Consider the following 22,539-nt stretch of genomic DNA (forward strand, 5'->3'; position numbering starts at 1 on the left):
TTTTTAAGCCTCAGTTTTTCACCCTTTGTGAATTTTAGTGGAGAGAATTGGTGATTAACTGCTGTTGAGAGGGTCTCTAAATACCAAATATTTTGGAAAGCAGACTCTGAAATAAAGCATCCTACATTATGATGTTCATACATCTGTGCATGTGGGTTGTCATTGCCTTTCACAAGGAAAATAAGAGTTGTTTTCAGGTAGATTAAAGGCTTTGGTAAACCATCTAGAGTATAAGATCTGTTTCCCTCACCCTATGAAAATGGAGTAAGTGGAATTAAAACTGCCAGTTCTGGAGTATGGTTACTTTGGGTAGCAGCTGGCCACTTAAAATAAATTTGACTAATCACTAAATAGCTATCTATATAGTCTATGGTGGATAAAAAGTTCAGAAGGGACCACCTAGCCTCACCTGTGGTTTGATGTGGGCCTTCAGTATGTCCTGCCTTAGTTTTCCTTCAGGTTCAGTATCATGGAACTTAAAGAAAATTTCTGGTTTTGTTTTTACAATAGCCTTGGTAGACGCAGCTGCTTGCCTTGGTAAATAACTCTTGACTCTGCTGTTTTCAGTCAGAAACATCTTAAAAGTTTCAGCTTAAGTTAACTTGTTTGACTTTCAACCTTTGTTTCTCTTTATCCTTTTTCTGTTGTAGAGAACTCAATCCTAAGATGCTGTTTCCCTGAATATCTTTGTCATCTGCAAACTTTTGGTTTCCCCAAGTCATTCATAAAAAAGCTTAATAGCACAGGGACAACTGTCACTTCCTTCCTAACTGTATTTCTAAGAAAGCATAGCCGAACAACCTTGAATTCCCACATTGTAAATGACACTTTTAAATCTGTCAAGTGGCTTAGCTTATGTGTTTCCTTTATATTGTTCTATCCTATTAATCAAGGTGTCATGGGAGAAGATGATGGATATTTTACAGATATCGGTGTATATGTAGATCTACACCATCAGCTTTATCAGACAGGGTTTTTTTTTTTTCTCTTGCGTCAGAATGATTTCAGGAGTTGTGACAAGTTCCACAAACCATTGCTACTTGGAATTAATTATATACATCCTTCTATTACTCTTTATTGGTTAGTGCCAGATCATACGCTTCCTTACTTTTTGTAGGTTGTATGTTAGAATAAGAAGCCTACTTGAGGCAGTGTTCTTGTTCTTTTTTTTCTCATTTATAAAAATGCATTGTCAAGTTATCTTAAAGCATTAGCATGTACATATGTTACTATTTGCTTAATTTTATTTGAACATAAAGTATGGAATCTAGTTAGATTCTCATGCTTTAATCTATTAGTTCCGAGATACTATTTTTATCTCTCAAGATGAGAACTCTTATGATATGTAAGAGGCTTTTGAATGAAGAAATGGTCATTAGGAAATTCAGAAGCTCTAAGAACATTTTAATATTGGCTTGAGATTTCGAAGTTATGTTTCACGGGATGAAGGAAAAATGCTATGTGACTACATATGGCTGAGGGTTATCTGCAAAGAACCACTTGTCATAGTGCCTGTGACTGGAGGCCTGGAAGAGACACTGCCTAATATTTAATCTTGTTCTTTATTTGTTTGACTATTTTCTCATAAGCATTTAACAGTAATTAATTTCAAAGTTATGTTAATGATGTTGGAAGCCTGCCTTTTTAAAGATAGATTTTTAACATAAATGGCAGATGTTGCAGATGTTTTATGGCTTCCAGAAGAAAGGGGTGTCCTGATAGAGATTAGACTTCCAATCATGAACCTCAGCTGCTTCAGTTGATCCTGCTGTAATTAGTCCACAAATGACAATGCCACTAATGAAGGATGGTCCGTGACAAGGAGGAAGAGACTAATTTATAGATGGTTGCAGTATTTCCCAAACAAATTAAACTTTCTGTCGTCGTGAGCTGTTCGGTAGCTTGTACCGAAGGTATGTTTTTAGCTCTGATGGAAAAGACATCAGTAACAAAATTAAGTGTCAAACACTGTGCTGAGCCAAGCACATAAAAGCTTTTGGACCAGAAATACCATGTCTTTTCTATTTTCCTTTTCATTACACTCAATTAGGAAAAAACACTTTTTTGTTTATCTGTGTTTGCTTTTATAGTTGTCTCCTTGCCTTTTTCTTCTTTCTTAGGTGCCTGCAATTACTTCTGAAAATTTTCAATTATCTTTATGACCAGAGTCTAGAAATAAGGGGTTTACTGTATGTAACAACATAACACATGCAGTATATACACTGCTTTGTCACAATACTAAGATTGTGAAGCTATTCAGAAGTTAGGAAATGCCTATGGTTATCCAGCCTTGCCTTGTACCTGTAGCCTTGCCTTGAAGCTTTATGATGATTTTCAATTACACAATCAAGTCCTTCCCCCCCCCCCCCCATGGTTCTCCTGCTCTGTTCAGTGTATATAGTGAATGATACTCACCATATTCAATATTTTAACTCTAGAGTTATGTGTATACCTTACTTACAGGACACTGTGCAAACTGTACTCAATGACTACAAAAATACTCATTTCCTTTTGGCATGACCATTAACTCCAAATACAGTTGGAATGCTACACAGGTCTTAATTATCCTTGCAATGTTCCTGTGAGATAAGAGGATGGTATGTTCACTAACCACAGGTAATCAAGGCAGACAGATTATAGGAAAAGCATCTGCTAATTTTGGGTGCTTAATGTGCAATGCATAATGTTCTGCAAGACCAGGCTCTGACTTTTAATGCATTTTTCTTCACATTTAAAGTAAAATCCCTTTAATTTCACTTCCAACCAAGAGTTAACAACAGTGGAGTCAGGCACTGAGAAAATGAAAGACATTGCAAACAATGGTATTTTTTTTCCCCTTATTGTAATTCTAAGTAATTCTCTTAATGTCGCATAGGCATAGCAGCATTCTGGCTTGATCCTCATATGCCTTATCCATATTGAGGGCATTTTGCTTTGACTTATTTTGTGGGCTTACTCTGGGCTTTGTGCTTTTCTGCCAAGTGTTTGAGTATGTCCTTTCATCTCCTTATAGCAGCTTTTGGTTGGGTAATACATTAGGGTTGCACATGGTCTTCCCAGCCATGATAGAGAAAGCGTGATGTGGCAAAAGCAGTGTCTCTGTCTAAAAGAGAATGAAGGGGCACCTCTGGACTACCTGTGGAGGGGCTTCATGTTTTTCCCTCAGTGTGCAGAGTGACCAACTCTCCCAGCACGTCATGTTTTGCGCTTCAGGGAGCGAGGGCTGCAGTTGACTTCGAGAAGGTTTGTGGTGTTCTACACCTTGTCATCTGGGATCTGTTTTCTGATTCACCACCACCACCTGAATCATATAATCACATTTAAAATACACTGGCTAGTTTGTCTCCAGACTGTACCACATCAGCCACCTCTTATGTATTCATGTTCCATCTGCTATGTGTCCATTGCACAAACAATCCAAGAACAGTAACAAGAGGCACACCAGCAGTAGTTTTGTTTGTGATCCAGAGAGCACATCATCAACACGGGTGTTTGTAGAGTGGATCTCAGCATCCCTTGACTCGTCATTTTTTGTGGTAAGGAGGCCTTAACAAATGTTTCTGTTGAGCAAGCCATGTGGTACCCCTTCTTCTGGCTGTTCCAGAATGTCATGCTGAGCTGCTGGTGCATGTCCTGGCATAAATCCAGTGCTTTTGCCAGACTTTGACTGTTGCTTTGAAGCAAGCATATAGGGGAGAGAGGAAAAAGGAGAAATAGGTTCCACTGATGTTTGTTTGTTTAACTTCAGAAGTTATTTAATTTTCTGAACCTTGCTTTCTGTAACAATTGAACTGTTGTGATTGAACTTGCAAATAATTCTGGAAACCTGCCTTGACAAATGTCAGCCCAGGTGTTTGCCAAATAAGACAGTTATGGCTTCAGAAGGTTTCAGACAGTGTTTATAATAGGTACTAATAATTCAGTCCCAGAAAGAGAAAGAATGTGAATATGTCTATCTTCCCCATAAAAGAGTGGAGGAGATACCTGGGTAGAGTTTGATAAGGACAGAGGGTGAGCTTGCTACAGTATTCTTGGGGCACAGGGAAGCTGGGAAGGTAGTTGACTGACACCCTTCACTAGAGAAGAGTTATTACTGAGAGTTTGCAAGGGCATAGCTTGCAGCTTGGAGGCTAAAGAGAGGGTGGGAAGCTGCAGTCATCATGATTGTATTGCTGCTACTCATGAGGGGAGAGGTTACAGCTGTGGAAAGAGTAAAAGTAAGAAAGGCCTTTCAAGATCTTGACAGCAAAGCCAGGCTTGTGGGACTCTGGAGGTGGGCACAGGGTGGAGAGGCAAAGCTGGTTCCATCCTGTCCCCCAGAAACAAGAGGAGGAACTTTTCTGCAGTTGAGAAGATGAACTTTTTGCCAAAATAGGTCAATTCTTATTTATAATTCTTATTTATTTATTTAATAGGTCAATTCTATTTATTTAATAGGTCAATTCTATCATGCCCAGGAAGGCAGGAGTGCTAAAGCTGAGCAACTAAATCCTACTTTCTGTTCTGTCTGGAGGGGAAATTGGCTGGTACTTGGAGATTTCCATGTAGAATTTCTCTTCCCTTTTCTGCTATGCAGGCCCTGGTTAGCACAGCACTGGCCCGTGTTGCTGACCCTCAAACTAGATTTTTTTTCTTCTCAGTCTGCTAGCCATGTGGAAAGAGGGGTATGGCAGAGCAGGTTGTAGACTTTTCTTCTAGCTTGGTCCCAGGGGGGCCCAGAAAAGTTGACCTCTGAAGCTACGTCACTGAATAGGATTACTGGTCTGCTTGGTAGTTCTGTTGCTAGCTTGTCCTTCTCTCTCCAGCATTTCCAAATCTTTCTTCTTTCTTCCTCTCAGTATTAGGTTTTGTTTGGTTTGCTCTACTGTCACTTTTCCCTCACCTCCCCCAACAGATGCAACTTTTCCTTTTTATTCTCCAACTCTTTGCTCCTTAAGGGCTCTGCCTGGATGCACAGCCCTTCCTGAGGAGAACTGGCACACCAGGACTGAGGTTATAAATAATGTTGGCTTCTTTCCCTGCTCCTTCCCCTCCCTGCATGGAGCATGATTGTCTTGATTACAGAATTCACCCTGTTTAATATCACCAAGACAATGAGACACCTCCAGCTTGTTTAGCAGAAGCTTTCAAAGATATTTACACTTAAAAAATGGAAATGAATGTGTTTTCTCTTTTGTAGTCAATCAGCTTCTCTATGAGATTCTGAGCTGTCCTTATGGGAAACTTCTCCTTTGAACGTATTCACTGCACAGCATATGAACACACTGTACCACAAGAAGGTCTGAGAGTTAAAGTGCCTTTTATACGCCCACTTTGAATCCCTGATTCTCTTTACAGAGCTGTGCTGGCAGCAAGCACTGCAAACCTGATGTATTGTGGTTTCTAGATTCTTAATCTGCGTTCTTCCAACGTTTGCAGGAAAACACCACTGTTAATTTAAACAGCAACCAGAAAGCCAGAGTTCTCTAAACAGTGTCAGGAGGGGCTGAATCAGTCTAATCCTTGGAGCTAGTGAATCTCAGGCTTGCAGTAATTGAATACAACGTGCAATGCCAACCTGTTTAGTAAACTAAAGTACTTAGGCTGACAAGCTGTAAACACATTGAGAACAGCCATGGCTTGGGGCCAGTGTATCCATGTGCTCTCATATCTTCAGTGCTTCTAACCACTCTGACTGGCCTTGCTTCAGGTCGCAAGATTGCACTTATGGCTGTGACTCAATCTTTTGGGTTTTGAGTCTTTGGAATAGTAAGAAGAACCACCCAGCTGTGAAGAAAACACCAGAGTCTTATTGGCATGATATACCCATGAAACTTTATATTGCTTTCCACCTTCCCTTTTGTTTATTTTTTAATGTAGTTCATGAGGATCAGGAGCAAAGCACTGGTTGTTCAGACCTGGCTGGGAGTTGGGTCCTCACAGCTCCTATGGCAGGCAGACAGGAATGCTCTGGCTGCTGCCCTGTGATAGCCTTGTAAGACAGTTTTGGTCTGAAACATGTGTGTCGAGGTAAGCAAAAGATGGAAGGGCAATAGAGAAAGGCTAGAAATGAATGCTGGCATCAAAGAGGCAGGGACAGAGTGAGAACATGAAATACTGGTCAGACTTGTACAAGTGAAAAACAGGCTAACCAGGCTGGGTGGGAAGCATGGGGTGGACTGCTGACCACCAGGCACTCCCTGCTGAGTGGTTAGAGTTTGCCAATGCAGGCGTCTCCCACATCCTGCTGGGACCATCCCATCTGTGCTTTGGTTAATAGGTGTATTTTTCTCTAGCCAATCCCAGCTCCTCCCCTTGCTACAAGCAGCTCAAAGATTTTTTGACTGCTTCCTTCTTGCCAGGGTAGGGGAAAGGAGTTCTTGGCCTTGACAGGTCTCCCTGAACTGGTGGGAGCTTGATGCTTGTGCCCAGGATGTTGCCCCTTTGAACTGCCCTTCTGCCTGGAGTGCAGAAGCAGAGAAGTCATTGAGGCAGTTGTGGTCACAGTGTTGCTCTTTGGTTCCCTTTTTGTCAGATATGGGCAAAGCAGAAGATGCCCTTGGCAGTGGGTGCACCACATCTTGGCATGCTGTCTCAGAAAGTCAGTCTCTTTTTATCGCTGCCTGTTAATTGCTGTGTCTTGTTTTCGGTGAGCAGGTGAGCCTGTTCCCAGTTCTGTAAGTGAGGAATGTTGTAATACCAACTCATAAATTTACTCCTCTTCTTCCTGATGTTGGCACCAGCTCCCAGTGAATTTCTCAGGCCTGGAGTACATTTCATAACAAGTGTGACTTAAAAAGCACCCTGAGGCTGAAGAAGCACAGGGGCTGTTCTCCAGGTGTTCATGTAGCAGCAAGAGCTGCTGCTCAGTGCAACCCCAGATGATGTTCTCAGAAAAGGCCCCCCTCAGCAGGAAGCTCTTGTCAGGGCAGGGGCTCTCGGGAGGAAATACGGAGTGGCAGCATAATGCAGACACAGCAGCACCATGGTGTCCTATTGATCCCTGGCACAGCAGGAGCAGCAGGAGATCGTTTTTTTCATATATGAGGAATCTGTATGTAAATTTGAGGTATTGCATTGGAAACCTTGTCATGTGCTATGTGATTGTTGGATAAACTCCCCTGAGGGTTTCTCCAGCAACTGCTGTACTGTAGCTTAAAGCAGCCAGGCCCTGCCCTGTCTGGCTGCATCTGAGGCTGGTTTTTCAAGGACCAAGCTTGGAAAATGCTTCTATTAAAAAGGGTTTGGACAATACTGTGGACTTTGCAAAGTAACTTCGTGATAATGGCCAGGAAGGAAGGCCTCTAGTGTGTCCTGGGAGATGTTTGTCTCTCTGAAAGAACATCTCTTTTAAAGAGAGGAAATTAACATTCAGGCAGAAAATGCTGTCCCTGTCAGCTGACAGTGCCCAGCAAGAACTGGCTTGTAAATTAGAGCTTTCATTTGTGAAGAGGAAAACGGCTCTCAATGCCATAAGGAAAACAGTTGTTCCACTGTTGTAATGGGGAAGTTTAGATTATTTAAATAACCTGTGATTGTGTGCTGCTCTTTACAGATGTTCCAAACATATTCAGCTGGCTTTTAATTCTTCACCTCCTCCAAGAGAACCTGCTAAAGAGAATTACAGTGCTTTGTCAATATTGACCAGTTACCTCATCCTCAGCAGCGAGGACTTTGGACTCCTGTTAGTTTTTCTCAATGCTTCTTTGTGTGGCAGAGTTTTTCTTTTGTAAATGTTGTAAGAAACCTTTGGAAACCACAGAGGTATTGTGTTTTTCTTGCAGCGAAGCTGCTACATCCCTGCCTCTTTGGATGAAGGCAACCTTTGTTAAGCATCATGGGGCTGTCTGTCTGGATTATGTGTGTGTAGCCTGCCTTGCAAAATGGTCCATGAGGCAGCCGTCCAGGCACTGCTGGTACAGAAATCATAAGGAATGGTCACAACATTGTTGCACATTTCTCTTTGAGCTGTTAACAGGCAGTCACCCCAGTGCTCTGTGGATGCACAGAATCTGTTTCAGCATTCATTTTACCATGTAGTTTGTCACTGGTGTTTTCCTGAAATCTGAACATGACTGTTGAATTACAAATTCCTGGCTTCTTTGAGATGCCCTTTCAAGGTTTTAAAAGGCACTGTGGTTCTTCCTGAATGTCACTGAAGGGGTAGGAAAGAAAGACAAGTTCTTCTTTCCATCTAGTACCTGATGTGCATGTAAATTTTACTCATTTCCTTAGAACAGCTTCTGTCTGCCACTTTTATTTAAGAGATGATGGTGGGATTTGACACCTCACAAATGTTTTATAAAATCTTTTAGCCTAGAAAATAGCTTGTGAAATTTAATGAAAGTGTTCAAAAATCAGGGTGGTTATTGATGAGACTGAGTCCAGAAATATCTGAGGCTGTTTCTGGCTTCATGTGGTGCGTAGGCTCAAAGTCACACTTGGAATGTGCTACTTACTGTAAGCTTACCTATGTCCAGGATATTTTCTCTCCATAATGAACATCATATATGTACATCTGCAGGGTTCAAAGCATAGGACCTAAAGTAAACGGAGGGTTTTTTTGTCAGCTGTAGGGCTTAATGTTCTGTCAATAGAGTGGAGCATACTGCTATGTTTCCTGATCCTCTTGCTGCTGAAATCAATAGCTGAAGATTCCTCTGGGTATTAAGACGGGTAGGAAGGATGGAGCTCCAAACAACCTACCCAAAGCCCTTGAGAAGTATCCACCCTTTCAGATCCAACTACTGACTCTATTCTTAGAGACATTTAACAGCATAAAAAGGTTGCAAGAATTGGAAAAAGCTATTTCTGTGAATGACAGAAATAAAAAGAACTGGAAATAAGACTTTCTAAAAGGGAGGTGTTTCTCATGATTTATAACATCCATTGTTCAGCCACTGGGGTTTTGAGAGGTTTTTTTGTTTTTTTTTCAGAGCTTATTGAAATACTCCATTTCACTTTACCAGGTTAAACATTTTCCAGGTAACAGTTTTGGTTAAGATCTCCTTCATGGAATCCCAATAAGAAAATCAGCATGTGCCTTCCAAGCAGTGCTGATTATTCCATCCTCTGACTAAAAATAGACATTGTGCAAGCTGGCACTGAAAAATAATTTGGTGAATAGTAGAGAGTGGGAGAAAGCACAGCTATCTTAACAGCAGTGTCAGGCTGGAGCTGCTCTATATTCATGCGCATCTGTGGAGGTGCAGGAAATGATCCTGTCTGCAGAGATAAACATGGCTTGGGATTAAGATCATAGAGAACTCTTGTGGGAGGAAGGAGTGAAATGCACATAATCCAAGGGTCCCTGCAATTTGTTTAGGAGGATAAATGCTGAATTTTGAAGTTCTGTGGTTTGAACTTAGTGAAGAGGTCTCGGCACCTAGTTGAGGCACTGAAGTTATAGGACTAAAGCCAACACCTGTAAATCATCTAAGTGACATCAGTTGCTAGGAAATACAAAACTCTTTGGTTTTGTTTCCAGGTTTCTAGAAACAGGACACTGAGCTCAGGTAGGTCTTTTGCTTGGTTGGGGGTTTTAGTCTGGAAGTAAAAAGCCAAACCCAGTATGCTGTGGTCAGCTGAATGATGCCTTTAACTGTATCCTCATTCTTGGCTTTTTCCCCCTCTGCTCCACCTTTTTTTTTTTTTTTTTTTGTCTCTTTAACATCTTTGTAGAGTGAGCCAGACCTGGAGAAAGGCCTGGAGATGAGAAAATGGGTCCTATCAGGAATCCTAGCCAGTGAGGAAACCTACTTGAGCCACCTGGAGGCTCTGCTGCTGGTAAGTGCTGGTGGCAGATACCATTTCAAACACTGGTACTTGAATTTTCATAGCTGCTTCCATCTAGAGTTTCCCAGAACTTCACATATCATAGGTTACAAATTGCTGGGTGCAAAGGGAAGCTGTTACTCCTCCGATAGTGAGAGAGAGGCTTAAAGAAAGGACTGGATATGGCACAACCAGGCAGTTATTAGTGTAGTAGTATCCAGGAATCCTATCTTTAAGTATCCTGTGCTAATTATTAGATACATTTCTGTACAGTTGGATGTAGAGATGAAGGAAATTGATTGCAAAGGGATTTTAATCGCACCATTAATATCCTGGGGAAAACAAGGTGTGACTGATCCCCACGAGAGGACTTGTTAATGTCGCACTTTCAGGAGTTGTGTGAATGCAAATATCACTTATTAATAGGATGAAAATCAACTCTCTGGAGGGATGTGTTGTACTGTGGCAAGGGTGAATGTGTTTGGTTTGCATGATAATGACTTCCTTCTTTCCTCATTTCAGCCTATGAAGCCTTTGAAAGCAGCTGCCACCACCTCTCAGCCTGTGCTGACTAGTCAGCAGATTGAGACAATATTCTTTAAAGTGCCTGAGCTCTATGAGATCCACAAAGAATTCTATGATGGGCTCTTTCCCCGAGTGCAGCAGTGGAGTCACCAGCAGCGTGTAGGGGACCTCTTCCAGAAGCTGGTGAGTCAGCTGCCATCACCAAAGGTCCTGGTACCTCATTCATCTCACAGGTGCTGGTATGGTTCCCTTTGACTGTGCATAGACTGAAGGGATGAAAGCTCGTACTTCAGTGAAGGGCCTGCAGCAGAAGTAGCTGTTTCATTGCCTGTAATTAAAGACTCCAGCAAGCTTTGCTACTAATACAAATACAGTATCAGAGAAATGTTGAATCTCCAGGGTATCTGCAGTGTTTTCAAACCATTTGCTTTAGAGGAAGATGGGAGAATGGCAGTGTTTAAAAGCACACATTTTAACACCAACAGCCAAGTGTTTCTCATTCTTGCTGAAGTCCTTCACATGTACTTCCTTTCTGTGGTGCATTGCTCTGTCGTCTGCTGATTTTCTCTAGTTTCTGGTCATCACCTTTGGTTCGCTTTCCTGGCCTCTTTTCCCCTTGCTACTGTGCTGATCCAGTCAACCTGCTGCTGAGAATCCTCCAGGCAACCTCAACAGAATTCTCTTAGTGCAGAACAGTACAAAGGCATATACAGCATACTCCTGAGGCTGAATAAAAAATACCGAGTTTCTGAGCCAGATGACAAATTGTTTGCATTCTAGGAGATTCCTTTGGCCCCTTTAGCCTCTCCCCTAGCATGTGCAGAGAGCAAAGGATTAAAGAAGCTGTTTTTTTCCTTTTTAGAAAAGAATCTCTGCATTCCTGAGGTGCCTCTGATTCTCAGGGTAGGAGTGACATTCCAGTGAGGGGTTTATTGGATAGGGAGGGTGCTTTACCAGGGTCACTCAGTTGTTAGCAGCTGTGGAGCCCAGCACCAGCCCCATCTCCTATGGAGCAGGGGGAGGTGGGCCTGGAAGATGAGGTTTTCCATGCATGCCAGCAGCTCAAGATCAAAATATTGGAATCTGCTTTTCACTGCCAGCATGTTTTAGCCAGAAGGGGTCAAGTTGGTATCCTGGTGAGTAGTTCATGGTATGCAATTTGAGCAACTGGTTTAAGAAGACCAAACCACCTGCTGCTGGTTTGAGAGAGCAAAGATACAGAAGGCTGCTGAAAGTGAAAGCCTCACAGACTGCATTGGAAGTGTAGTGCAGGAATGGAGATAGCACTGACTGAGGAAGACCTCAATATATTTTTTCCCACTGCTGGCTGTTGAGCAAGCTTTGAGTTGCCATACAGCTACTTAAGCCTTTGTTGAAGACCCTTTCTTGCTGACGATCGTCACAGGTGCAGGAGTTAAGCCTTTCTGGCACTCTATTATGTTCCCCTGATTTTTCTGCATTTGTGACAGAATCATTGATTTTGTTGGATTAGTATTGGAAACAAAGGACCAAGTAGACCTAGTGCAGGAAGATTTGAGCTAGCTTAGCGGTTTCAGTTTCTGGTGCTTTAGTAGAGTATCAGTGGGAATTGTGAACTATTTGCTGGATGAAATGAAGCTAATAATTCTTGGCAGGCAATGGGTAGCAGCTAGATGAGATAGCAGGATCATCAGGCATTACAAGACATCTATACTGGATGTACATCAAATCTTTTGGAGCAGATTGTTTACTTGTAGTCATGTCATGCAATCTCATGATAAATCCTGGAATCCTTGTTATTATTCTGAAGTCCCTGGGGCCATTCATTTCCTTTAATATCATGCAAAACAAAGCTCCGAAAATTGAAGTTCTAGACAGTGCATGCGTGGAGTTTTAGAATTTCATGTGGTCTGGAGCAAAGTGCGATCCATTTGCAAGATCAGTGACTGTTATTCCACCTTTTCCCTGTTGAAACTAAAGAAAGATGCTAGGCATGTGGGTGTGAAATACACTTCACATTTTGGGGGAATATTTTGTACACATTCTTAACCTAGAACGGAAACACTTTAGAACTGTTTTTAGAAAAGAAGAAATATTTAACTACCATTATCACTGGTAGTCTTCAAAAACTGAAAAACTTTCAATCAAAGGCTGGTTATTTCTATAAAGCTGGTTTCCTTGTCAGTGTGTTCTTTTTAACTGAAAAAGAAAAAAATTAAACCAGCATGAACACGGAGCGTGAGCATTATTGCTTTGATTGGAAGCTCAGTTTATAATGAAAAAGGTGATGGCATGTTTAGAGGAGGAAGACAAAAACTTAGAATGATTGTTTCAGGTGTAGCAAAAAATGGAAGAGCCACACAGGAATTGGAGAAGCTTTACAGATCTGCTGTGTTAGCTGGCATCATCCAGACCTGAATGTCATAAGCCCTGCAAATGATCAGTAATTCTGACAGCAGCTTCTTCACTGAATTGTGCCCCATTGGCTCCACAGTCCTGGGGCTGAGGTTATCCCTGTTATAAATGAAGCCTGGTTTCCTTCAGCCATAGCTGTGTTATTTTGTATGAGGGTTGAGACTGGTTCCTAATCTTTCAGTAAAATGTGTCCCAGGAAACAGCTCGTTGTTTCTCAGCCTCCCTTGTGCAGGGAATTTCTTCTCAGAGTGGCTTTTTCTCTTCCAATGTCTCTTGCACAAAACTCCACAGAGAATAGGAAACACAATCGTTATAAGGGAGCAGGAGAGGAAAAGAGCACTGTCTGTGGAGAGTTAACTGCTCTGCCTGTTGCATTTCTTGGGCAGAAGTGTAAGGGAAGTTCCAGAAATAATAAGGTACGTGCAAGTTCTTCTGGTAACAAACTTCTCTGTAATGGAGCCTTTCAAGGCACTCCACCTGTTGGCTCACTAGTGACCATGCACTTGCAAGCATGTTCAAGCTGCTGAGGTGTTCAGAAGCAGAGCCTGTGGAGCTTTGCAACACAAAACCATCTCTGCAGTCCAGACAAGCTTGGAAGTTACCCAGGGATTTCCCAAGCTGGATCTTATGTTCTCTGGCATGAATATGGGTGTGATTCCTAAGTCTCAAGTGGAATCAGTACTAAGACTCGGTGATAATAGTGGCTTATTACTGCACTCTGAGGCCTGCTCCATCTTCCTCTGGACCAATTGCCCTTCTGCTGGAAAAACTGCCATATTCTGTCACATAGTGCTGCTGTCACTGCCTTCCAGCTTGTGCTCTGGATCTCCCTTCTATTTTCAGCACTCCATTGTCTTTATAAAGGTCTCCACTAGTGCAGATATGGGTTAATATCTGGGTTTGATTTAGTATCTCCATCATGCAAAAGCCAACAAGTAGCTTACTGGGGTCACATTTGTGCTGTTGGGCTGAATCATTCCTGTCTGATTCATATTTTATGGCAAATAGCCAGCAGTTCCAGTTACATCAAGGAGCTAAGATATTAATAAATACTAATCTGGCAGTTCAGAAAGGAAAAATTGAAGGCGATAATAAGGATGTCTCATTCTCACAGGCTTCTACATCCTTCACAAATGAACTTGTTCAGCATAGACTGAACCAAGTGCATGGGATCACCTGTACAAAGCTTACGGATCAGAGATGTCTTTTTGGGCCTGCTTAGCATACTGTGTAATTCTTTGGCATGACGGGACATAACCTGATCACTGGATACTGAGGCTGGCCGTCCCAAACTCTCTTCTTCCACAGCATTCATTTGATTTTGTTTTGCTTCCTGCAGGCCAGCCAGCTGGGAGTGTACCGGGCCTTTGTGGATAACTATGAAGTTGCTATGGAGACAGCAGAGAAATGCTGCCAAGCCAATGCTCAGTTTGCTGAAATCTCTGAGGTAATGTCACGGTGTTCAGACACACGAGCTGTCTGGATCTGACTAATACCCTGCGATGTCACTCCTGTCTGTCCTCCAAGAATCTTTGCAGCCCTGACTTCTGGAGGAGGAGTTGTGAGCTCCTCTTAGACTCAGTGCTTCAGCTCATGTTCTTACAGCCATTTATACTTCGGGGCTGCAGAGGTCGTCACATAAACAGCTTTTATGTGCTGTCCCCACCCAGGGGATTTAGTAAAAACCAGCATTGCTTTGAACTTGTCAGCTCTGTGCCACCGGCGTGCACTTCTAGAAGGGCAGGCTGTATTTGAGTTGCTAAGGTATTTCTCTTGCTAATAATGGTGCTGACTGGTGTAAAAAGCCATCCTTACTGGCTTGTATTATGGCTGTCAGTGGAATTGTAGGCTTCACTGGCATGGAGAGGAGATGGAAACTGTGTAAAAACAAAAACAAAACAAACAAAAAAAACCCCGAAACAAATAAGGCAGGCATGTAATTTGTAATCTATAGTATTATTCATTGGTCTGCTTCAGTTTCCTCCCTTTAAGATGAGTACCTTGTGCCAAAGCATTTTGAATACTTTTTCAGGCTCCCCAGGCCACCAGCTTTGCCTGCAAGGCATGGTCTCATTGATCCTTGTATTGAGGAGATTGTATCTTGAAGAACTCAGGTGCCAAGAAAAACTTGAACTTACATGTGTGTCTTTACAAACAAGCAGATAAATAATCAGAGCTTAATAATACTGGGGTGTTTATTGCTCTGAAAAACTCCTGAGTACATTCAATGCTGCATGTCCCTTTGGATTTTTATAACAAAGAGGTAAAATGTGTTCCCTCTGTGAAATGAGGCTTGCTTTTTGGGAGTTGCTGTACTACTCATCAGACTGCAGAAGTCTTCTTTCCTTTCCTGAGGATTTCCATCAGGTTCTGGTCCTTTGCCTGACTGACTGATTAGTAAAGTAGCTTCCCCTATGCTTACTTTTCTATCAGTACTAAAATGCATTTGAAAGACATACCCATTTAGTAATATGTATAAATAGTATTGTGGTAGTTCCTAGAAGACAAAATAGAGATTAAGGCCCTAGGGTCCTGGGCTCTTTGCAAATGCCTTGTTTTTGCTGTTTTCTGAATGATAACTCTGAAACTCTGCTAGTATCTACTGTATTTGGAATGATGGTGTTAATACTTCTGCATTTGTGTCTTGGTGAGGATTTCAGAGCTCAGCACATTAGTGGATGTAGCTTCATAGTCCATGTGCAAAGTGAAGTCACAGGCATTGTTCTTTTCTGCTGTGAAAGAGCTGACTTGTCCAAGGTCACCCAGCTCTGGGTACTGGTATAAGAAAGTATAACCTGGGAGTATGGAATCCTAGTCCAGTACTTTATTTATTGGTGGTGTACGCATGCTGTGACAGTGGCTGCATCTTTATGCATATGTCTTTTTCCTGCAGGTGATGTAAAAGCTCCACTAGCCTTATCACTAGTGGTGGTTCCCTGCTTAGCTGCATCTCTGTTGGCGTGCACTCTTAAGATAATTGTTTAATGTTTGAGATATGTGGATGCCTGTGACATGGCAATGGTGGCTTTACCAAGAAGAAAAGCACATTTTTCCTTCACTGACTTGCACTGTGATAGGGCTGTACTCCATTCACTCTTAGGCCCTTCCTTAGAGGAGCAGATAGTGACTTACATTCCTGTGTGATATTTCAAGGTGATTGACCATCTGCTGCATGGGTTTTCTTTTTCTTTTAGAATCTAAAGGCTAGAAGCACGAAGGAATCTAAAGATCAGACGACGAAAAATTCCTTGGAAAGTGAGTGATCCATGCAGAGGAAACTGGTTTGTCAGGACTGTTGGAGGCTGTTGCCAAACCTCCACTCTCCCTTTTTCTTTTCAAATGCTGAAAAGTTATGGAGTCTCTGCCTGGGACATCAGTTCCCTTTTGCTAAGTAGCAGAGCTTGTGCACAGTAAGCTGCATGTATGCATGGGAAAGCCCCTGTCCTGTTTAAAACCTCATCAGTCCCTTTGGGCAAAACCAGGCCAAGCAAAGGACTGCTGTGATTTTAAGAGAACACCTACTACCCAGTGATAGCAAAAACACAATCCTAGCAGTTATTGTTATATGGGCTTTGCCCTGTGGTAGCATCCAGAGAGCTTGGTCGAGATCATGTTTTGTGGTGCTTGGCTCTGTGCATAGTAGAAGATGACCCATGTTATAACAAGCTTCCATACTCACTAATATAAAAGCCAATCCCCTTCCTGTTTTGGCCTGCTGTCAGGATTTGGAAGCACTCAACATGTCATGCAGAACTCTAGAAGGAGGGATGCACTGCCGATCTTTCAGGGACCTCCTTGGCAACTTTGAGTGCAAGAACCAATTCCGATCTGTGGGACCAGGCAGACTGCCAGAGAATTATCCAAAGTGTCCCATGCTGTGTGCAGTTGTTTTGTACCACTTTGTGTGTTCCTCAGCCACTGCCTAGCAGGGCATGCTCACAAGTGGCCATGTGTTTGCTGTGGAGCATGTTTGTTTTGTCTGTGCGTTCATGTGAGTGTTATTGGCTGTGCAGCATATTAACCTTAGAGAAGGGAATTTTCCAGTAGCTCACTGGTTAATAAACCTGTGCCTTTACAATCAGTGGCAATGGACAAGTTCCTCTGTAGGGGTTATATTTAAGTACCTCTTTCTTATGTTTCTGCTTTTTTGTTCACAGCTCTATTATACAAGCCAGTCGATCGAGTGACTCGCAGTACACTTGTTCTGCATGTAAGTATCTGAAAGATGGTTTTCAAACTTTAGGCCCCTTTCTTATTTTCTTTGCCCTTTAAATTTTCTGTGGAGATAAAGGATTGCAAAAATAAACCTGTCGTGCTGCATAAGAGCCTTTTACATTTACATTAAGGGGAGGGAGTTCATTGGTATGACCCTGCTACTTCTGCAGTGGTGTTACCAAAAAGTGAAGAGTATTATTCTCTTCCTTTAGAAATGAAGCCTTGCTTTAATCCATAAGAAGAAGCTGGAGCATCTTGTCCAACACTTCTAGTTAGGGGCCTTCAGAACCTTCTGCTTTCCAGTGCTGCTCATAGCTCTGTTCTTTATTTGTGTTCCTGGTGTCAGGATTTGCTCAAGCACACTCCAGTGAGCCACCCTGATCATCCACTCCTGCAGGATGCTTTGCGGATTTCACAGAACTTCCTCTCCAGCATCAATGAGGAGATCACTCCTCGCCGGCAGTCAATGACTGTAAAGAAGGGGGAGGTGAGTCTTCTTGCTTTCATCAGTTTCTAAGAGCTGGTCCTTTTCTGTAGAGCAGACTAGGAAGTTACCCTATTAATTTGTTTGTTGCTGAGATACAGTTTATGCAGTGTCCCTGTTCCCTAAAGAATGTGGTACAGCTGCCCTTTGTTTTGTGCTCAGAAAACACTTTGGAGACCCAGAGGAGAAGTGTGATGAGTTTTGTCCTTAGCATTGTTATAATCATTTGTCTTACATAATTTCTTTGCTGGGTATTGCTGTGCATTAAATGGACTTGTATTTTACCTGCAAACTGAAACAAACAGGAAGCCTGGGACGAGAAAAAGGTGAGGAAACATCACCTAGAAGCTGTAGTACTAGGAATTCAGTGCCCTTTGTCCTGCAAGTCTTGTTTGTTGTCTCGTTTTGTCAACTGAAGAAGTCTGCAGCTGAGAAAAGGAGGGGCTGAGCAGTTGGAGGCTGAGGTAGAAGCTCAGACATCAGTCACCAGGGCCTCAGTGACAGTAGATGGCCTCATTTAAGTGCATGTTGATTGGGTCATAGAAGATACAGCAGACTAAAATGCCCCCTTGCAGGGGGAGGGAGCATTTAGTGTTCTCCGGTTGTCTGTCAGCATCTCAGTGAAGGAAGCAGGCTTGGAAATATGTCATGCAGAATCCTAATGAGTTGCCAGAGCCCAGGCAGAGGGGCAAGCTCAGGAGGATGATCCTGATGATCTCTTTTAGGAGTGATGTATTTGTCAGGTCTTAACTGGAAGGGGAGGCTTGTCAGGATTGGGCTTAGCAGGCCTGTTCACACTCTCACTGGTCCTGCTGTGACTCCATGTATGATGTGAGGAGGGAAAGAAGGGGCAAGATCCAAGGAGAGGGCTGTGGGTATGCTAGAGGAGACTGGAAAACCGTGTGCTCTCCCTTACTGCACACATCTTGCATTGAGCACAGGGAAGAAAAGGACTTGCTTTTGATGCTTCCCATAGTTTGCTTTTCACTCTGAGAATCTGATGGTGGATCCTTTCTGTAGTCATTTAGCACTAATATCCCACTTTTTTCAGAGCAGTAATACCCCAGTTGACACCACTGTTTCGAGAGAGTAGGTACCTTCACTCTCTGCATGGTAACCCAGAGACACGAGTCTGCTCCCAGCTACTCTGTGTGCATTAGTGATGGCTGCTCCTTCCTACAAGCTACTCAGCTTGGGGTCATAGCTGGGTTTTGTTTATGGCTGTAAATCTTTCCTTTTCTACTTATCCTTTCCTCCTACTCATCTTGCTGGTGCTTCCCCGAGGGTGACAGGACAGTGTGCAGTTTGCATCTCCTAATTGACTGCTCTCAATGCATAATGCATTTTTATTTTAATGAATCACCAGCTTGCTTTGATGGCTTTTTTCATTATTTGTCTTCCTCCCATTGAAATTTCCTTGGTGGAAAGGGAGGAGGGAAAACAGCCTTTTCCCCTCATGTATTGCTTAGGTGCTGATCTCAGTTATCTTTTTTCCCCAGTCCTCGCCTTTTGTGTAGAATATTTTTCTCCTTCGAGTGCATCATGGGGAGGAGTCAAATCTCCTTTGCTAGCCTCTTGCTCCAGCTCTTTTTTTCAGGATTGCTTTGAACTGGGGAAAGCAGCCAGTTGTTAATCTCCCTAGTGACAGGCTGCTGAGGAGAGGAGTGCAGGTCAGGAGAGAGTACAGGCTCATCAGCACAGAATTCCTCCCTTTAGCAGAAGTAATTCCCTGCTCTGGAAGCGTTGACTGAGTCTGACCTGCCTGCTGTCTTCCTGCATGATGTCAGGTGTCCTTCCAGCACAACACTGCCTTGGCTCTGCTTGGCTCAGGAGGCTTTTATCTAATTCTAGACTTAGGCATATAAAGTTTTCTGGTTTAATTTTCTGGGCTAAATGAGTATTTCAGGGTGTTCAAGGAGATGGGAACAAAAGGAATAAAACCAGAGGGACAGAAAGGGCCATAACAGGGAAGGCAATATTGGTGGGTTAAGCCTACAAACACATAGTTTGGTCCTTGCTGCCTGCCAGACTGACTGTAGCTTATCTTGTCTGCTTTGTGGTTTGCTGAGAGAAGCCAGGAGAGCACCTGACCCAGCCTGGCAATACAGGGGAGCCGGGAGGACTTTTGGGTCTGTTTCCCATTCAGCCTGATCTGCTGCATTCTCTTGCTCCCTCCTTTTCTTCCCATCTTCCTACTTTAGAGGTTTTACTCTTTTTTTGATGGATTATCTGCAGGTACTACTTTGTCAACCCTCTAAATAACCAAACAAATGTGTGGATGGAAAGGAGGTCTGAGTAGTACTGTGCATTCTGACTCAGAATGCAAGTGGTGGAGAATCTTCCACCCCTTAGGACCATGGAGCAGGCATCTTATTTGCTCACTGCTGCACCACTGTCCTCCTGACTTAAATGGGGAATCTGTTTAAAGTTCTCCCGGCGATGGTCCCTTGGGGCAACAGGAAAACAAACGCTTTGATGTGAAGGATGTGTCCCTATTATGTACCAGAAAGAAAGGAGCAGTAATAACCTTTCTGCATTAACAAAGCAGCTATATTGACTGCATGGGGGTTTTTCAACTAAGCCTGGATGCAGGTGACTGTCGAGCATGTGTTGTCTTCCCCTGCCAGAAGTAAAGGCTTGTGTTTCCAGCTAATTCAGCCCATTCTTGTAAAGCAGGAATTAATGAAACTGCAAAAAAATTGCAGAGTTCATTTGGGTGATAGTGCTCCACAATGCCATGGAGGACTGGAGCTGCCTAAGAAGAAGCCTTTTAGAGTTTTGGGTCACTCTGCTGGCTGAGTGGCTTAGTGTCCCATCAGTTTAGACACAAAAGGGCTGACAGGCAATTCCCTCTGGGATCAAGCCCCCTATATTACAAGTTGGATCAGCTTATGCAACTGTGCACCTTTTCCATTGCCCTGTAGAGAAGAGGCTGCTTTGCAAGCTGCTTTACTGTTTCTCAATGTGGTTTTAAGCTGCAGTCAAGAGACTGGGTATCACTGCTTTAGGCTCCTGTTTAAATTAATAGAGATCAAGTGTGCTAGGGAAGTGAAAGGACAAAGGACATTTGCAAGGGAGCAAAATTGCAAGCTAAAGCCTTTGAAAAGCTGGGTGCTAAGCTTAGACACAGGCAGCCAGGCACAGCTTGAGACTTAGTGCCTACTGCTTCTGGAGGCCTTGGGCAGATGTTGGCAATAGAGCACTCAAAAATAATCTTGGATGCTTCATACCCTGTCTTACAACTGGAGTCAGAGAGCTCCCAGTGAAAGGAGCTTTGGAAATTAAAAAAGAAAGGCTATAAAAATGCTCAAAGAGCAGCCAGTGCTGTCCTTAGGCAGAGCATCCCTTTATCCTGCAGCTCTGGTCCTGCAACACACGCGCACGCACACGAGGAATCGTTTTCTTCCTACGCTCTGCAGAAAGCCAAACCACCTCTTCCTCACTGACATATGCCAATACCCATCTCCCGCTTTTACCCTCCTCCTCCTGCATCACACATGTTCCACTCCTTCCCAGGCTCTCTCACCCACGCATGCTGCAGGCCTCTGCTGTCACCACATCGGATGAGCTCTTTCCTCAGCATACAAGGGAGGAGATGGCCTTTCGTACAGTTGTAGTGCTGGATGAGTGGTTTTTTAAGTTCCGCTCTTTGTAATGTGTCTCAGACAAGCTGGTCACACTTCCTGGAGTTAAACATGTGACAGCAGCAGGAGTTAGCATATGCAAGCAGCACAAAAACATGTAGGATGAATAGATGATGAGCATACAGGTAAGTCGTGAGGTTGGTAGCAGCGGAGGGGGAGATGCTCACTGACAGATGTAAAAGGAGGAGGAAAGCCAAAAGGAGAATGTAGTCCAAAAAGGCTATCCACACACTGAAAGATATACAGGGAGAGCTGCTTTGTCCAGAGCACAGCTTGAGAGATTAAAGATGATCCTAATTCATTCCATTATACAAATAGGATACAAATACAATAGGGTACAAAATAGGAAGCTTTCGCCAAGCCTCCTGGAACATCTCTGGAGCCAAGCTGAGCTCTGGTGCTGGACCTCTGACAGTCTTGGGGCTGTCTGTGGAGGAGAGGGGGTCACTCTGCCACAGTACTGACACTCTGATCCTAAGCTAGTGGGATGTTTATTTCGTGTTTCTGTAGTTTCTATGTCATTTCAGAGTAACTTTGAAAACAAGGTAGAGAGATGGTTTTCCACATATAGGTTATTGTATGTCACATGTGGCAGGATCAACCAGTTGGAAGACCTCATGTTTCAGGAGACCTGGTTTAACAGGAGGCTGCCAAAAGAATAGCTATTGCTGGCCCTGGGTGTGAGTAGCTGACCGAAGTGGGCTTTGGTTACCAAGCTGCTAGAGAAGGCCTGTGGAGCTGAGGTGGGATGAGCATCTGCCTGGCATGAGTCCTGTTTGAGGGGGCTGCTGGCTCCCCAGTGGGGTATGATGGGCTGAGTCATGTCGGGAGGTCCGGGAAGGTGTGCTTCCTCACTGTGGGGTTTGGCAGGGATCTGGTAAGCCAGTTGGCAGATCCTTTTATTGTTCCCTCTGACGTGCTGAGCCCTCCCAGCAAGATGAATCATGTGCAGAAGAGGATGTGACCCTTTGCTGGGAGCACTCCTCCACTGCTCCACTGATGGTGAGCAGCCTGGGGCATGCCTGTTGTGCCCAGCCCTACCCAAAGTCCTGTTTTCCAAGAGAATGTGGTAGTTAGATCTAACATCAAGCATCCACAAACACATCCACAGATGTTTTCTCCTGTCCTCTCCTCCACAGATACTTGGTCGCTTTTGTGGCAGTTTACCCCTGCCGGTTGCTGAAGGCAGACATTCTCAACTAGCTCGTGGTCATAGTCATAGCTTACTTCAGTTCCAGTCAAGTTTAGGAAATCCAGTCTTGTCATCTTCCCCCCCAGCTCTCTTTCTGGGAGATCAGACTGCCAAAGTTTACTGCCTCATGGTAACACTGTCTCATGTCAGTCAGGGTATTTTGCACCCAGAAGTGCTACCAAAATAAATACAGTGCAAATGAGTACCTCACTCCCAGATGTGAACTATGAAGGGTGTTGAATCATATTGCTGTTTTGGCATTGTATGGCTGAAATTTCTTCTTGGGCTTTGGGGAGATGTGGGACAGAGAGCATGGCTATTTGAGGGAGATC

At 43.4% G+C, this 22,539-nt stretch overlaps 1 protein-coding gene across 1 annotated transcript in view; it reads left to right on the plus strand.

Moving 5' to 3' along the window:
* BCR (BCR activator of RhoGEF and GTPase) overlaps window positions 1-22,539 on the plus strand; it is a 99,691-nt gene that overhangs the window by 47,961 nt on the left and 29,191 nt on the right. The window contains exons 3-8 of the mRNA XM_065692591.1: window positions 9,661-9,765; window positions 10,276-10,461; window positions 14,012-14,119; window positions 15,867-15,927; window positions 16,830-16,882; window positions 17,234-17,374. Coding sequence (XP_065548663.1) covers window positions 9,661-9,765; window positions 10,276-10,461; window positions 14,012-14,119; window positions 15,867-15,927; window positions 16,830-16,882; window positions 17,234-17,374 — 654 coding nt within the window. The remainder of the gene's footprint in view (window positions 1-9,660; window positions 9,766-10,275; window positions 10,462-14,011; window positions 14,120-15,866; window positions 15,928-16,829; window positions 16,883-17,233; window positions 17,375-22,539) is intronic.

This window comes from Lathamus discolor, chromosome 12 (assembly GCF_037157495.1).
Source record: "Lathamus discolor isolate bLatDis1 chromosome 12, bLatDis1.hap1, whole genome shotgun sequence".
Taxonomy (NCBI): Eukaryota; Metazoa; Chordata; class Aves; order Psittaciformes; family Psittacidae; genus Lathamus; species Lathamus discolor.